Source organism: Tamandua tetradactyla, chromosome 16, assembly GCF_023851605.1.
Source record: "Tamandua tetradactyla isolate mTamTet1 chromosome 16, mTamTet1.pri, whole genome shotgun sequence".
Lineage (NCBI taxonomy): Eukaryota > Metazoa > Chordata > Mammalia > Pilosa > Myrmecophagidae > Tamandua > Tamandua tetradactyla.
The window spans coordinates 79,016,919-79,033,862 of record NC_135342.1 but is presented as its reverse complement, the minus strand read 5'-3'; the positions used below and the strand labels follow the sequence as shown (position 1 = coordinate 79,033,862).

At 46.6% G+C, this 16,944-nt stretch overlaps 1 protein-coding gene across 1 annotated transcript in view; it reads right to left on the bottom strand.

Moving 5' to 3' along the window:
- ATP2C2 (ATPase secretory pathway Ca2+ transporting 2) overlaps positions 1–15,947 on the bottom strand; it is a 90,734-nt gene extending 74,787 nt beyond the window's left edge. Inside the window, exon 1 of the mRNA XM_077133201.1 lies at positions 15,709–15,947. Within this exon, the coding sequence (XP_076989316.1) occupies positions 15,709–15,807 (99 nt within the window). The 5' untranslated portion in view covers positions 15,808–15,947. The remainder of the gene's footprint in view (positions 1–15,708) is intronic.
- Positions 15,948–16,944: the final 997 nt, after the last annotated feature.

The following is a 16,944-nucleotide window of genomic DNA, read 5'->3' as shown; positions in this document are numbered from 1 at the left end:
TGGACCTTTTGCTCTTTTCAGGACAATTGAATGGGGTTTGTGAATTAGATGATCATATCGATGTTTCCTGAGGCCTCACAGCTGGCAAGCACAGAACTAGAATTTCAACTTGTCAACCTCTCTAGAACTAGGTAAAAACGGGGCCGGGAACACCAAGCAAACTGTGAGCTGACTACAGCGAACTGATTAGAAGTACACAGGGATTTGCCCTGCACTTCCCCAACCTCCAGAAGAGGGCTCGAAGGAGTGGGGGGGATTAAGGAAGGATTTTATATAGTGCAAATTTTTATTAAAACACAAGTTTACAAGTGAAAAGAAGGGAGAGGAGGCAGGGAAGGAAAGAAAAATATTTACTGGCTCATAAAAGAAAGTAGATAAATAGCAACCAATAGTAACAATTCAATGATGAATGAAGGCAAAACTATCACTCAAATTTCAGTATGCTGAGAATTGGGGCGGGGGGGGGGAGCAGAGAGAGGATTACAAAGGGAAGGGTAGCCATAGTGAGGCACCTTCTAAAATTGGAGATAAAGGACTGTGGAAAGAGATTAGCTGCCTGCAGAATTCCTCTGGGGGGCAGGTCACCTCCAGAACCAAAGAGGAGGGAAGCCACCTTCATGAGACAAATCTATCCAGTGGATGGTGCTGAATGCTCTAAGGCATGTATGAAATGTGGCTGATGTACAAAAAAAGAAAAGAAATATAATGCAGGAGGATGTGCAATCGGAGTGTAAGTCTCAGTTCTGCAACCTCCTCCAGGAAGTCTGCCCTGACTGCACCTACATCCACCTCACTCAACCCCACACCTCCAATATTTCCAACTCCTTTCCTACATGCCCTGCTTTTCTTCATGGGTCTTATGCCAGCTTGTACCTGTCTACTCACTAGTGTGCTATTTGATCTGTCTCCCGTCAGTGCCACGGTGTAGGTTGTCATTAGCTCACTCTTTGGTCTCTAGGACCTACAAAAGCGTCTGGCAAACGCGAAGAGAATGTCAGATGGATGGAGAACCGCATCACCCAATGCAGCATTTCTCAAAGCCCAACCTGGTTACAACTCAGATCACCAGACCCCACCCCAGAAGTCGGAGGCGGAGCCCACGGTTCTGCATTTCTAACAAGATCCCAGGCACTGCTGCTGAGCCTGGCCCCACGTGGAGGGCAGCTGGCCCAGAGAAAGAAGTGAGAGAAGTGTGTGGGTGAGCCGGGCGCCGGGCGCCGCAGAGGGAACCAAACAGCAGGAACTGGCTGGTGTCCACAGACTCTTTCTGACCTTCCCGCAGTCACCGCCCCACACCCCCCCCCCACCCAGGGCCGGCCATTCGCACAGGGAGCCTGCTTGGAAGGGCCCCCATTTGGGTGAATGCCCTGCTGTGGTCATCTTGAAATCCTTAATTTTTTTTTAATTTAAGAAAACAAACAATATACTTAGAACCACCAACAAGGGATGACTTAGCTCAACCATCGGCATATTTAAATAAATTATCCATATAATCATTGTAAAGCCTGTGTTTACACAGGAAGTTTCATAAACCAATTTAAAATTAAGGCGACAAGGCAAAAAAAACTACATATTCAGATAGCAAAGTTATTAAATTCTAAGTATTACTAACTTAGATATCATTTGATCAGCTGTCAAAAGTGTGAATGTTCTCAAAATATCAAGTAGAAAGTCTTACAAATACCTGCATTGCTATAATAATGACCTATGTAAGGAAATAACTTCCTGATTTCAGGAAAACATAAACATACAAATATTTTTATAATTAACATATAGAAATCTTAACCACCTAAAATGGATATCTCAGTTAGCTTATCCATAGGCATATTAAAAAAATCTAAGTAAATATTGTAAAGCCTGTTTGTACAATATGTTTCATAAACCAATATGAAATTAATGCAAGGAAGTAAAAAATCTATAAATACAGATATTCGAGTTACTTGAATTCTACGGATTAAACAGTATCTTAATTTTAATGAAAAAAACCTTTTTATTTTAAAATTATTTCAAACTTACAGATAGTTACAAAAATAGTACAATTCCCTTACAGAGAACTCCAACATACCCCATTCCCCCAGACACCCAGCCCCATCCATTCTTACGTTTTGCCTTATCATTCTATCTATCCACCAATCCCTCCATCCATCTCTCCACTCTCCATCCGTCTATTAGTCCATTTTAGGAACAATTGAGTGTCGGCTGTATACATCGCGCTCCTTGAACACTTAATCCTGCCACATGCATTTCCTAAGAACACGGGTTTTCACTTACGCAACCACCTTAACTGCAGGTCTCAAGTTCAGGAAATTTCACACTGATATAAAGTTTACAGTCTATATTCCAACTTTATGTCTCAATAGTGTCCTTGTTTTTACAGTGCTGTGTTTTATCTTTCAATCTCATTTCTAATAACATATATATGACCTAAAATTACCCCCTTTTAGCCACATTGGTGTAATATAATTCAGTGCTGCAATTCCATACTGTGCTACCACCCCCTACCACCCTTTTCCAAAACTTTACAATGAACCTAAATTGAAATTAAGTCCTAACTCCCCATTCTCTACCCTCAATCCAGCCCCTAGTAACCTATATTCTTGATTCTAACTTTATGAGTTTGCTTATTCTAATTCTTTTTTTGACACAGGCAGGCACCAGGAATCAAACCTGGGTCTCTAGCATGGCAGGTGACAATTCTGCCACTGAGCCACCATCGCATCTGCCCCTCTAATTCTTTTTAGTGAGCTCATACAATAGTGGTCCTTCTGTGTCTGGCTTGTTTCATTCAGCATAATGTCCTCCAGGTCCATCCATGTTGTCACATGCATCAAGCCTTCATTCCTTTTTCATGGCTGAATAATATTCCATTGCATGTATTTACCACATTTTGTTTCCCCATTCATCAGGTGGTGGACACATGGGTTGTTCCCAGCTCTTGGCAGTTGTGAACAATGCCACTATGAACACTGGTGTGCAAATGTGCGCGGTCAGTTCTTCTGGGCATTTGCCCAGCAGGACAGCCGGGCTGTGTGGGAGCTCTTCACTCAGCTTTCTGAGAACCACCAACTGACTTCCCTAGAGGCTGCACCACTTCCCACCAGCCATGGATGAGGGTTCCTATTTCTCCACATCCGCTCCAACATTTGTAATGTTCTTGGTTTTTAAATAAAATTTCTTAATGATTTTAAAGAAGGGGTCCCACATTTTCTCTTTGCCCAGGCCCTACAAATTACGTAGCTGGTCCCTACAAATTATGGAGCTAGTCCTGACTTTACCACTGAGCATGTCCTACGGGCCTGATACAGAGAGGAGCACCCATCACACATCATCTCGGGAGAAGAAGCACCATCGTCATCATTCCTGCTTTCCATATGGGGAAACTGAGGCACTCAGCGAGACCCCGAAACTTGCCCCACATCACAAAGCTGAGATTCAAGCATAGGAGAGTAGGTTGACCAAGGTGCACTAAGATGCCAAAATCAGACTCCAACTCCCTCCCCAACCAGGGTCTCTGATTGCAAACTGGCTCAGGCCAGAAGCTCCCCCCCTCAACAGGGGCTCCCTATTCAGGTGGTCTCCTGAATGCTGATGGGACCAATGCTGCAGAGGGCAACTGGGTGCAGTCAAGGTCATCAAGGCTGTGCCCTCCGACACCCCGTTTCACCCACAGGTGTGGGGCCTGCAGGTAGACAGGTGCGGCGGAGTAGCGGGGGCGGGGGGGGTGAAGCTCTTCTCTGCTGTGAAATGACCCCCACGTCCATCCAGTACCTCCAGCTTCCACGTGGCTGCATGAAGCAGGGACGCGCACTCTGTCCCGAGGTGGAGTGATCTCCAGGAGTTATTAGAGGAAAAACGTGAGGAACATATTTACTAGTTCTGTAAAAAAGAGGAAGAGAATGTCTATGCACACTGATAGATTGGTAAATGCATAGAATCCTTCTGGAATGATCTGCAAGAGACTGGAAACGATTGATAAAACTCTGAGCAGAGACAAAGTAGGAAATGAGCTGTGATAATGCATGCCCGTTTGTGGTCTTGGAATCTTATAACACACATATATATAAACTACTTGTTCTAGCTAGTTTGCTAGCTGCTGGAATGCAATATACCAGAAACAGAATGGCTTTTAACAAGGGGAATTTAATGAGTTGCAAGTTTACAGTTCTAAGGCCGAGAAAATGTCCCAATTACAACAAGTCTATAGAAATGTCCAGTCACAGGTATCCAGGGAAAGATACCTTGATTCAAGAAGGCCGATGAAGTTCAGGGTTTCTCTCTCAAGTGAGAAGGCACATGGCGAACACAGTTAGGGCTTCTCTCTTGGCTGGAAGGGCACATGGTGAATACGGCATCATCTGCTAGCTTCCTCTCCTGGCTTCCTGTTTCATGAAGCTCCCCAGGAGGCGTTTTCCTTCTTCATCTCCAAACGTTGCTGGCTCGTAGACTCTCTGCATCTCATGGCTACATCGTTCTGCTCTCTCTGAATCTCTAATTCTCCAAAATATTTCCTTTTTTATAGGACTCCAATAAACCAATCAAGACCCACTCAAATGGGTGGAACATGTCATCCCCTAATCCAGTTTAAGAACCACTCTTGACTAAATCACATCATCCAGGGAGATGATCTCATTACAGTTTCAAATATACAGTATTGAATAGGGATTATTCTACCTTTATGAAATGGGATTTATATCAAAACATGGCTTTTCTTAGGGGGCATACTTCCTTTCAAACCAGCACACTACTCAAAACAAACAATTTTAAAAATTGCAGTAACTCCTGCTCTGGCTCACCGCTCACTGAGTGTCCCTCTGCTGGAATCTGTTTTTCCTCGTGGGCTTTCCCACAGGATCAGGCAACGGCTCCGCTTGCAGTCAGATTCCACATGGCATTCAATAAATGGCGTGTAATTTGTCCTTTGGTAAGTGTGCTGGTTTGAATTTGTGGACCTCAGGAAAGCCAGGTCCTTTTATCCTCATTCAATATTGCTGGCTGGGAGCTTTCCTGATAGTTCCCATAGAGATGTGACCCACCCAAATGTGGGTGGTAACTTTTGATTAGAAGGTTTCCATGGAGATGAGTCTCCCCATTTAAGGTAGGGCTGCTTGCTGGAACCATTTTGGAAAAAGAGAGAGTCCAAAAAGCCAGAGACTTTTGGAGATGCAGAAGGAAAACATCCCCAGGGGGAGCTTCATGAAACAAGAAGCCTGGAGAGAAAGCTAGCAGATGTCACCACATTTGCCATGTGCCTTTCCAGTTGAGAGAGAAAACCTGAATGCCACTGGCCTTCTTGAACCAAGGTATCTTTCTCTGGATGCCTTAGATCAGACATTTCTATAGAGTTGCTTTAATTTGGACAATTTCACAGCATTAGAACTGTAAATTTGCAACTTAATAAGTTCCCCTTTTGTGCTGGTTTGAAAGGATGTATGCCCCCTAGAAAAGCCATGTTTTAATCAAAATCCCATTTCATAAAGGGAGACTAATCCCTATTCCATACTGTATGTTTGAAACTGTAATCAGATCCTCTCCTTGGATGATGTGATTTAGTGAAGAGTGGTTGTTAAACTGGATTAGGTGACGACATGTCTCCACCCATTTGGGTGGGTCTTGATTGGTTTACTGGAGTCCTATTAAAGAGGAAACATTTTGGAGAATGGAGATTCGGAAAGAGCAGAGAATGCTGCAGCACCACAAAGTAGAGAGTCCATGAGCCAGTGACTTTTGGAGATGAAGAAGGAAAATGCCTTCCGGGGAGCTTCATGAAACTGGAAGCCAGGAGAGAAAGCTAGCAGAAGACGCTGTGTTTGCCATGTGCCCTTCCAGGTGAGAGAGAAGCCCGGACAGTGTTCACCATGTGTCTTCTCACTTGAGAGAGAAGCCCTGAACTTCATTGGCCTTCTTGAACCAAGGTATCTTTCCCTGGATGCCTTAGATTGGACATTTCTATAGTCTTGTTTTAATTGGGACATTTTCTCGGCCTTAGAACTGTAAATTAGCAACTTATTAAATTCCCCCTTTTAAAAGTCATTCCGTTTCTGGTATATTGCATTCCGCCAGCTAGCAAACTAGAACAATAAGTCTGGGTTGATTCGACTGAGTTCCCTGCACAGGGTCCTATGGGAAAGCCAACCAGACAGACTTCTCAATGGATAAAGTGAATTACAGAGAAGAGCCTTGGGGGTAGATATTCATCCCCCGAAGTGCCCACCCTAGCTTGCTGTGGGAACAGAACAAATACTTGCAAACTGAAAGATGGTGGGGAAAAAAACCTCTGCACTAAATATATCTTAAAGAAAATCAAATGGCAAATAAAATGGTAAAAATATTTTTTTATAGATATTACTGATGGGGGTTAATGTCTTTCACATATTAAGAACTCAGGCAAACAAATAAGAAAAATCCTGAAAATGCTGAGAAGCAGAAAGCGCAAAGGACACAAATCAGCAATTTAAGAAGAAAGAATATAAATCACTAATAAACACGTAATAATATTCACCTATGTTCATAAGTCTCGATCTACAGATTATTAGCTTGGCAAATACAAAAAAAAAAAGATAAACCTTAATTGTAGCTATGGGTGTGATGAAGCAGATAATAAAATCATTATAGCAAGCGAACAGATTAGGTTAACTCTTCTGAAAATCATTTGGCAATATCAATGTAGCAAGAGATGGGTCAGGCAAAGGTGTTTTAGGACACGAAAAGGCTTAACCATAAGAAAAAATGATGAAATGGATAAATTAAACTAAATAAGCATTTTAAACTTTTGCTCTTTAAAGAGATGCCACTTATGCACGATAGTCAATGGACGGAGGTGGCCTAAGGGCACATCGACCGAGGAGCGGAAGGGTGAACTGTGGTGAACACATAACGACGGAGTATTGTGTGGCTGCAGAAAGGAAGGAAATCATGAGGCGTGCCACAAGGTGAATGAACCCTGAGGACATTATATTGAGCAGAATAACCCAGAAACAAATGGGCAAACATTGCATGGTCTCATTTAGAATATGCTTATATATAAAGTTAGGTCCTAGATTGTAAGCTTTTCTAGCAGTCATACTTATTCTTGAGTTTTGAGTGCTATTTCTAAATTTTGAGATGCTGTGTTCTTTAGGTATAACTTGGTAGTTCCCTGGGCCTATGAGTACCTGTGTGACACCCGAGACTTAGAGCGTGTATCAGCATGACTTAAAGTCAGCATTGCTCCATACAGCAACTGCTAAGGAAGCTGAAAAAGAGATCAGACTTTAATTACAGATATAAAGCTGAACTGGTTGGGACGAAGGTAAATCAGAATACAGGGTAAAGGATGATATGGTCTGCATTTTAAAACTTCAACTTCTGTGTGAGACCAAAGGAAGAGATGTTTATTTTGTCCAAAATATAAATTTTCTGTACCACACTATTTAACTTAATCTGTCTAGCCCGTTTATTTAAACAACCTAAATACATGAAGCCTAGACTAGGGAATGAGATCTAGGGATTCTGTATAGCTTAATGTAATACCGTGATGCAATCCAGAGTATTTTGGGCAGATGGTAAAAAAGTATTTGCAAAGTTCCTTGAGGGTCTAGAGAAAAAATATGGAACTACTAAACTTCTCCACCTGGGAAATTCTTGATATTTTCCCAAGCATTGGGGACTCACAATTTAATAAGGTATGACCTTGATCTTGAGGCTAGCCTTTATGAAACTTATTTCTATAACAGAGAAGCTAAGCCTATTTATAAACACGCCTGAGTCATACCCAGAGAATCACTTTTGTTGCTCAAATGTGGCCTCTCTCTTTCTAAGCCAAACTCTGCAGACAACCTCATTATCTTCCCCCCTACATGGGACATGACATCCAAGGGTGTAAGTCTCCCTGGCAATGCGGGACATGACTCCCAGGGATGAGCCTGGCCCTGGCAAAGTGGGAGTGAGAAAGCCTTCTTGACCAAAAGGGGGAAAAGAAATATAACAAAACAAGGCTTCAGTGGCTAAGAGATTTCAAATAGAGTTAAGAGGTCATTCTGGAAGTTACTCTAAGGCAAGCTTCAGCCAGATACCACAAGTTGCCAAGGTATGCCAAGCCCCAACAAATAGCATTCCCGAAAACTCTAAACCAGGGCTCTATCTAAGATTCTATAAAAGTTTTACCTATTGAATTTATTTTTCAGAAGCTTAAAATCTCCAGATTGTTCCTATGCCAGGTAAACCCTCAAACCCAGAATTACCAGTCTCTTCCAGAACATCAACCAGCTAAAATCCCCTCCCCCACAGTGTTGACACCCCTTTCCAACATGAAGAAGTTGGAACAGTCATTGCCCAGATATCCCTGAAGATTGAGAGAAGGGTCAAACAAGAAGAAGGAACCGTGGCAGAGAGTTTACGATTTACGAATGACTGTCACTGCTGAATCATTATGTAGAAGTTTCTTTTTGGTTTCTATGTATTGGAACTGCCAGCTGAAAATGCCTGAAATTATGGAAATGTAACCCACGCTATACTGTCAAATCTGCTCTATAACTTTGTAAAACTGAACTTTGAAACATATCACTTTTTATTGTGATACATTTCACAATAAAAAAATGTCTTAAAAAAAAACAAAGAATGGGTTCAGTTCCCAGTGCCTGCCCATGAAAAGAAAAAAGAGAAAAAAGGAAATGCCGCTAAGCAAAAAGACAAGCCATAGAACGGGAATAAATTGTGTGTGTGTGCATCTGACTGGTTTCCAGAATATAAAGAACACTTAGTTATTAGAGCAGTTACAGGTTTACAGAAAAACATGTAGAAAGCACCAAGTCCTCATATACTCCCCCCTCCCCCACCGTCAAGCCGGTCTACTCCCCAGCACCCCCCGCCCCAGCTTCCCCGGATGCGAGCACCCCTTCCTGCCTGCCGCTGGCCGTCCCCATATGGAGGTCCCCCAGTATGCCAACCCAAACTATTTCTCTCTGTCTTGTGAAGCAGTGAGGTGGGGGGAGGGTAAGACCCCCACAAACGGCCACCTGCATATCACCAGCTGGCCCCCTGTCCTCCTGCCAGCACCCCCACGTGGTGGCTCAGACCCTGCCCTCCAACCTGGCTGGCGTCAGGGCTCTGGCTTAATGACCTCAGCCCAGCTACTTCCCCACTCCGGGAAAGCACCCCCAATCTACACCCACCGTCCTTTCTCTCCCCTCCACTTCTTCCCTCTCTTTCATTTTCCAAATAGCTTTTTTTTTTTCCTGGTTACCAAAACAACCCATGTTGAAGAAAATTTGGAAAACACGGAAGACTGCAAAAAAGAAAAGAAGCCATGCTTGATAACCCGTTAGAAATGATCTTTCCATACTGGTGGTCAACAAGAGGGAGGGGTGAGGGGTATGGGATGGATGAATTTCTTCTTTTCCCTTTGTATTTCATTTTCTGGAGCGATGCAAATACTCTAAGAATGACCGTAGTGATCAATACACAACTATGTGATGATATTGTGAGCCATTAATTGTACACTATGCATGGGCTGTGTGTGTGAAGATTTCTCAATAAAAATATATTTTAAAAAAGATCCTTCGGGATATTTTTCTCTTCATGTTGTAGATATATGTTTCTTCAAAAGAGATTATAGCCACTTGTTTCCACCTGGTACCCCATACAAAGCAAACACGGCAAAATAATAGTTGAATCCAGGTAAGTGTACAGCTTTCTATTCGTTTCCCTTTTCTGGATGTTTAACATTTTTCGTAAGAAAAAAATGTTAAGAAAAAATCATAACCATCTTTCTGTGCCTTTATATATTCTTTTACAGCATCAATTTTAGTGTCTGCATGGACTTCTATTGCATTGATATACAATAATATATATATATATATATATATATATATATATATATATATATATATATATAAACAAGCCTCCACTCACCGGCCTTTTGGTTGCTGATATTTCTTCTGTATTTTGAACACCTCATCCCCAATTTTATCATCTTCCCATCATACCTGGCGTGGGACCAGCCTGTGTCCATAGCAGTCTCAAACCACCGTCCAAATACCACTCTCCTCAGCTTCTGCCTGTGACGAGTTAATCTCTGTCCTCTATATGACTTTTTGAGGTACCTGAAAACTTACCCTTCCCTCATTTGATAGATCATTGGGGGGGCGGAGAGAGAACTCGCGCTCCCAGGGCCTTCATCTTCATAACTCACATTTCCTTGGCAGCTGCCTGGGAGTCTCCTCGGGGCAGCCTCTGATTCTGGAACACACGCCCTCCAGCTGGTGTGCCCACCCCCGGGCCCCTCGCAGCCCAGGCGCCCCTCACACGGGGCCCACCCAGTGGCCACTGTTTCACACCCAGAAGCCCCTCTGGTCCTTCTAGTGCCCTGCCCTTCGCATCTGGGATTCTTTCCCCTCCCTAACTGGAGATTCCAGGATGGCGTCCTGAGAGCTCGCCCGTTCCCTGCAAACTTACTAATTCTGCATGTGGGTTTCAGTGATGAGCCTTGTGATGTGGCACCGCAGCCCACAGTTTGTGACGGCATCTCATGGCACGTCAAGTGACGTCCAAATAAATGGCGAAGGGCATGCTGTAGGGGTGAGCTCACGGGACTCCAGAAGAAAAACCAGCAGGAACATCAAATCGCCAGCAGGCACCTGCTCATGGGGTCGGCATGTTTCTCTAAAACACCCAAACCCTGAGAGCCGCTGTCACACTGCAGGTCTCCTCCACGAGTTCAGCATTGCACATAGTGACACACCATAGCTGATGCACGTGAAGTGTGGGCATAAATACAAATATACGCAAAATGCAGAAATATTTTTTCAACAATGCCCGGTGCACACTTTTTCTCCACCAAACAAGCCAGCTCTACGTTATCAAATGATAGCCTCCAAGCCGGCACTCACAGGCTGCTTGCTGGCAGCTGTGGCTGAGCACCAGGCCCGGGGATCCCACCTGAGCAAACCAGTCCCTGACATATTCAGAAGATATTTCTGTCTACGATTGCGGTGAGCAGCCTCCGAGATGCCCCCGTCACCCCTGCCTCTGGCACTCACACCAGCAGACTGACCCCAGACTCACTTCCAATGAATAAAATACAGCAGAAGTGATGGGAGGTCCCTTCTAAGACTAGGTTTCAGACAGCATGGCTTCCAAGTTGGTTGTTCTCTGCTCGGCCTCGGGGAAGCCGGCTGCCAGCCTGTGGGGCAGCTCCGAGGAGCCGCGTGGTGATGGCACAAAGCCTGGAAACAACCAGAAGACTGAGTGTGCAAGCAGATCCCCTTGCTGTCCCACCTGCCTTTAGAGGCAATGCTGCCCAGCCAATGGCTGGACCACGAGAGCCCCCGATCCAGAGGCTCCCAGCTAAGCTGCACCCACATTCCTGACCCACAGGCCGCGGGAGATAACAAATACTTGTGGTCTGAAGCCACTAAGCTTTGGAGTGACTTGCTATACAGCTACAGATAGCTAATACAACCACCAGACATCACTTATTGAGTTTCAATAAAACACACTAGACATTTCAAAATATGGATGTGACATTAATACCTTAGAATTTCATTGGCAAATGTATTCAATTTTCATTGAATTATAAGCATGCAGTTGTGGTTAACTGCAAGTTTTATGCTTATCTTTAATTAAATGATTTGTCTCAAGCAAATAATTTGAGACAACATTGAAGGTAGCAATAGATTTCTTTAAAAAGATGTCTATATATTACTAAACTTTGAGAAGCATCTGGTTAAGGGTATGTGTGTGTGTGTAAGCCTCAAAATCCCTCCCATCCCTTTTCTTCCTGCAGCCGGAGTGTGAAGTGTGATCTCTTAAAAATGCAAATCTGATTTACTTTGTTCATTGTAACCGAATGCCTGGCATATCTAGAAATGAATGAATGAATGAATGATTGTCATGTCTCAATTTAAACCCTTCAAAGGGTCCCTGTTGCTCAGGGGATAAAGTGCATCTGTGTGTCGGCCCACCGAGCCCACCTCTGCCCCCATTCCCCCTGCAGAGCCCCCAGGTCACCTGGCTCCTCAGCCCTGGCCCTTGGCTCAGTGTCCCCTCCCAGTCTCCGCTCCGATGACCCCTCAGCCTCACTCCTCTCCAGCCCGTGCACACGTGGGTTGACCAGCCCACTGTGGACCCAAGTTTGAAGCCCATCCCTGTCCACGGAAGGAGCAGCTCAGCCTGGCCCGCAGGAGGCGAGCCGGGAAATCTGCATGGACGAATGGGGACATGGCGTGTTTCCGTGGGGTGCATCCTGGCTCTGGACAGTCCCGACAGGTGAATCAGCTCCCCAAGCAGGGGGACGCGGCGGGCCCTCAGCCAGAACCAGACCCGGGGGGGCAGAGACCACTCCCCCCAGCTCGGTCCCGTGTCTCAGAGCAGCAGGAACTTCTGGCCCGACGTTCTCTTCACTCTAGCCTGCAGGTCAGCCAAGAAGCCCTTTTCTAGGCTTAAAACTAAGGGGGGGAGGGGCTGTGGGTTGAGTCACAACTCCCCAAAATACACGCTGAAGTCCTGATTCCCAGGACCTCAGGAGCTGCCTTCATGGGGAAAAAGGGTCCTTGCAGACGTCATCCACTTAGGATGCAGTGATGGGGAATTAGGCTGGGCCCCACAACCGAGCACTGGCACCTTCACGGGACGGGCCACCGAGACCCACAGTGGGGAAGCTGCAGGTAGGGCCGGAGGGAGGCAGCCCGCGGGCCCCACTGGGCCAGGAGGGACCTCACTGGAGGCCTCTGGAGGAGCGCCGCCCTGCCCACACCTTCACTTTGAACTTCTGGCCTCCAGAACTGGGAGGGAACAAATGTCCACGTCTTAGGCTGCCCGTGGGTCACAGCAGCCCCAGGAAACTAACACGGGGGGCCTCTCACACCCCTGCAAAGGCAGAGTGTAGCAGCAAGCTCAGACCTGCCAGAGCCCCTGACCTCTGGGTCCTGCCTGCTCCCCACCTCATTACCCCTTGCCCCTGCTCCCCCACCCGTCATGCTGCTCCATTTTCTTTTATAATTTTTTTCTTCTATTTTTTTAAATACCAAAAAACACCAAACAAATGCAAACATTCCTATTTTGATCATTCCATTCTACATATATAATCAGTAATTCACAGTATCATCACATAGTTGCAAATTCATCATCATGATCATTTCTTGGAACATTTGCATCTATTCAGAAAAAGAAATAAAACGAAAACAGAAAAAAAATTTATATATACCATACCCCTTACCCCTCCCTTTCACTGATCACTGGCATTTCAAACTAAATTAATTTTAACATTTGTTCCCCCTATTATTTATTTTATTCCACATGTTCTACTCATCTGTTGACAAGGTAGATAAAAGGAGCATCAGACACGAGATTTTCACAATCACACAGTCACACTGTGAAACACTGCTCCATTTTCTGCTATTGCACCCATGGTCCCAGGATCTTAGGCAACTTTTGCTTTCTCTGTTGATTGCCTGCCTCCCTCACGAACTTGATTTTGCATACATCTCTATCTCTGCAGCACACACAAAGTTGGCCTCAGGGAAAAATTGAATGGATGAATGAATGAATGAATGAATGAATGAAAGCAGCAGCACCTCTGAGCCTGGACTTCCTTATGAGGAAATGATTACCGTAATAACTCTCACCTGGGAGGGAGGAGGGCCGTGTGGAGAAACACAGCAGGGGCCGTTTGTCAGTAACACAGGGACTCAGAGCTCTATTTTACTAGTATGCTAACTATATTTTCTTAGGATTTGTGTTATGTGTATTGTAGCAGGAGCAACTCAACAAGGGGGCTGGGTGGCTCAGAGGTCACAGCAAGGAAGTGACATCTGGTAAGTGCACCTGAAAACAGGTTTCCACAGTCACAGATAATCACCGTGAGCAGGTATTGCCTCTTTGCCAAATTTTCTGGAAGGAAAAGTCACCAAGCTGGAAGATGTAAGTCTGAGCGCTAAGCAGCAGCGCAGGTGGCGCATTCACCTGCCTTGCAGCCCCGCCTCGCTCCCTGCCTCGTCCCACTCCCTGTTCGCTTTCCTGGTGATTTCCTGTGTTTGCGCAAGGCCACCTTTAGAGACTGGGCATCTCCGTTCTCAGCCGGTCTCTGCCGCCAGCTGCCAGGTCATCACGCCTGCCGCCCACGCTGGGCCAGCACCCAGGTCCACAGCAAGTGGGCGAGCGCCCCACATGCCCTGGACAGGCTGGAACACTGCCCAAGCTTTGGGGGCCCTCTGAAAAGCTTTGGGCAGTGACACCCGCCTTGAGGAAGGGCTCAAAATCCAAGGGTGCCGCAGCCTCTCCACTCTCGTTTCATCACCCAGCACAGCCCAACATCCCACAAAACCTCGCCCTGGCACACCATGCAGCAGGAGTGTTTGGAAAAGACCCAGTCTGTGGCAGAAATCAAAGCATGGGAAAGGGGGGCAGGGAGGGAAGGGGGGGTAACAGAGGAAAGGCAAGCCATTTGGCCAACTAACTTCAAACCACTGAAGCAGGATGCTTATCACAGCATATACGCGGAGGAATGGATCCTGACCGAATCCTATTAGTATGGAACACACAACCCAGCAGGACAAGATGTAATTTGAAAATTACTTGTTAACATGACACTACTAGTTAACACGGCACTCCAGAATTCCCACTTCAACACCAACTTGTAAAGCACTATTTTCGAAGGGCCCACATATTTAAATATCATAAAACCAAACTGTTTTGACCGCTGTCATTCATAAGGAGAAAAATTAAACATTTTAAATCAAATATTTTTCAGCTGATCATTTTCATTAAAAAATAAATTCAACTTGGAAGTTTTCCTCCACCAGTCAAAAGACCATTGCAAGGTTGTATTCTCATGAGCAAGCCCAGGTGAGACTTCCAGGAATTTTATTTTTGAATGAATGATTGAGCTTTAAAGGAAAAAAAAACAAATAAAGCAATAAGCTTCAGACATAGAGTTGCTTCTGCAAACATCCAGCAACCTCTCTCTCCTTAAATCGTGCAAGGAGCTACACTTACAAAGCAAAGGAATCACCACCACCGTTGGATCCACTAGCCAAGGCAGCAGGGAGGGCTTTATCTGGCACTTCCCCGGTTTCCACAGGTTTTAGGCCGACAGACTCCCCTGTCCTAGAACTCTGTCGGTTTATTTTCCTCTGGAGCTCTAAGTCAACATGCAAATGTGAGCGGTTTTTAAAAAGTGATCTGGTGGCTGGGGCAGTGAAGCTGGGGGCCCATCTACTCATCTCCTGATACCCCACCATGATCGCTAATATTCTCGCGAAAAAAATTTGAGCAACCACTTTTTAAAATATTATTTACATAGTTACATTATCATTATTTTTCCAATTCGAGTAGCCTCTCCCCATCCCCCACCCCCCAATTCAGGTAGCTTTTAAGAGACCATGTAGTAGCCTAGGTAGGGAGACAGATAAGCCTAGGGTGAATTACCTGGAGTTTAAATTCTCTGGAGCCAGTGTAACCTAGGTTAAATTCCCAGCCAGGCCACTTCCTGGTGGTGCGCCCCTTAACGACCTCAGTTTTCCAAGCACACAGCAAGCTGCCGATGAGTGAGCTGGCCAGGGTCCCGCCCAGCGCAGAAAGGAAAGCTCGCACTGCTATGAGAGGGAGCCTCCTCTAGGCCCACAGAGAGGACGCCGAGTGGATGGAAGGGCAGGCGGCCCGCAGATGGGGCCTTGAGGGGCTGCGGTAGGAGGGGTGGGGGGGACTGTCGCGCTCCCGGTCGCCGCGACTCACCAGGGATTCCAGCTCGCTCCTCTCCAGCGGCTCGTACGGGTGGCCGGCGCCGAAGAAGGGGAGTTTCTGCAGGAACTTGGAGAAGCGTCGCTTGACCATGGTGAGCAGGCGGGGGCCCCTCGTGGCCGGCCAGCGACTTGGCTGCGTGTATCCCTCGGTCCCCGGTGAGGCCGGGGCTGGCTGCGCGCGCCCAAGCCTCCAGGGCCAGGCCCGGGTTACCAGGTAGCTGCCTACCTGCCCGCCGCAGGTGAGGCCCCGCCCTCGGGGCGTTGCCGCGCTCCGCGCACCTGGCGTCGCGCTGCCCCAGCCCTGCGAGATCGGCGGCAACTCCCGTGCCCTTGAGGGCCGCGATGTCCCAGAGTCTGGGCTGTTTCCCAAACTTGCCAGAAAATAAGAATCACCTAGAGCGGGAGTTGGGGTGGGGGTGGGGGGGCAAAGTGAACTAGTTAAACATGCGAATTCCCAGCCCCCTTCCTATCCTTAGTTATTGGGTCTGAAGCCCACCTGGAAGCTGGAAGTTGAGAGTTAACCAATTCTCCTGGGAACCTGGTATGGCCACCCTGGAAGCAAGGCAGATAGATGGGGGAGCCGAGCAGACTCCTACCTGCTGCTGCGAGGTCCTGGACACGCCCCCCCCCCCCCCCCCCCCGCCCCGACTGTCACTGAGGGGCCCCGGGGCACTGGGAGGTGAATTCCAGGAGCTGGAGTGGTTTGAGGGCCGCCATTGGCTTTGGCTTTGAGTGGTTTGGGATGAATCGGGCTCCCCATGTGGCAGCTGGGTGGCTCTGGGGAAGACGGGGCCACCCCTCTGTGCCTCAATTTCCTCATCTGTAGAGTGGGGGTCACTCAGGGACCACGGGAGATAATGTGTGCATTTGCCTAGTTGATTGAGATGCCCCCTTTGAACAAATATTTGCCACCACCCTCACCTGCTCCCCAATAGCTGGTTGCCCCAGCCCGCTTCAACCCAGTGGGCAATTCTTGTAGCCATTCTTGTCTCTCCTGCATCTTCTCCCTTTAACAAAGCAGAAGAGGTGACAACGTCATGCTACCCCCACCCGGCCAATGCGAGCAGAGGCCCAGGTCAGCCTAGGCCCTAGAATAAAGGGGAAAACCCAAAACCCTGGTGTGAGCCAGTCCCAGATTTGAATCCCACACCTGCCTCTTGTTGACGCATGACTGCGAGGGCAACTCTCTTCCCCTCTGTGCCTCGTGGACCAGTTTAAGAACTTCCAG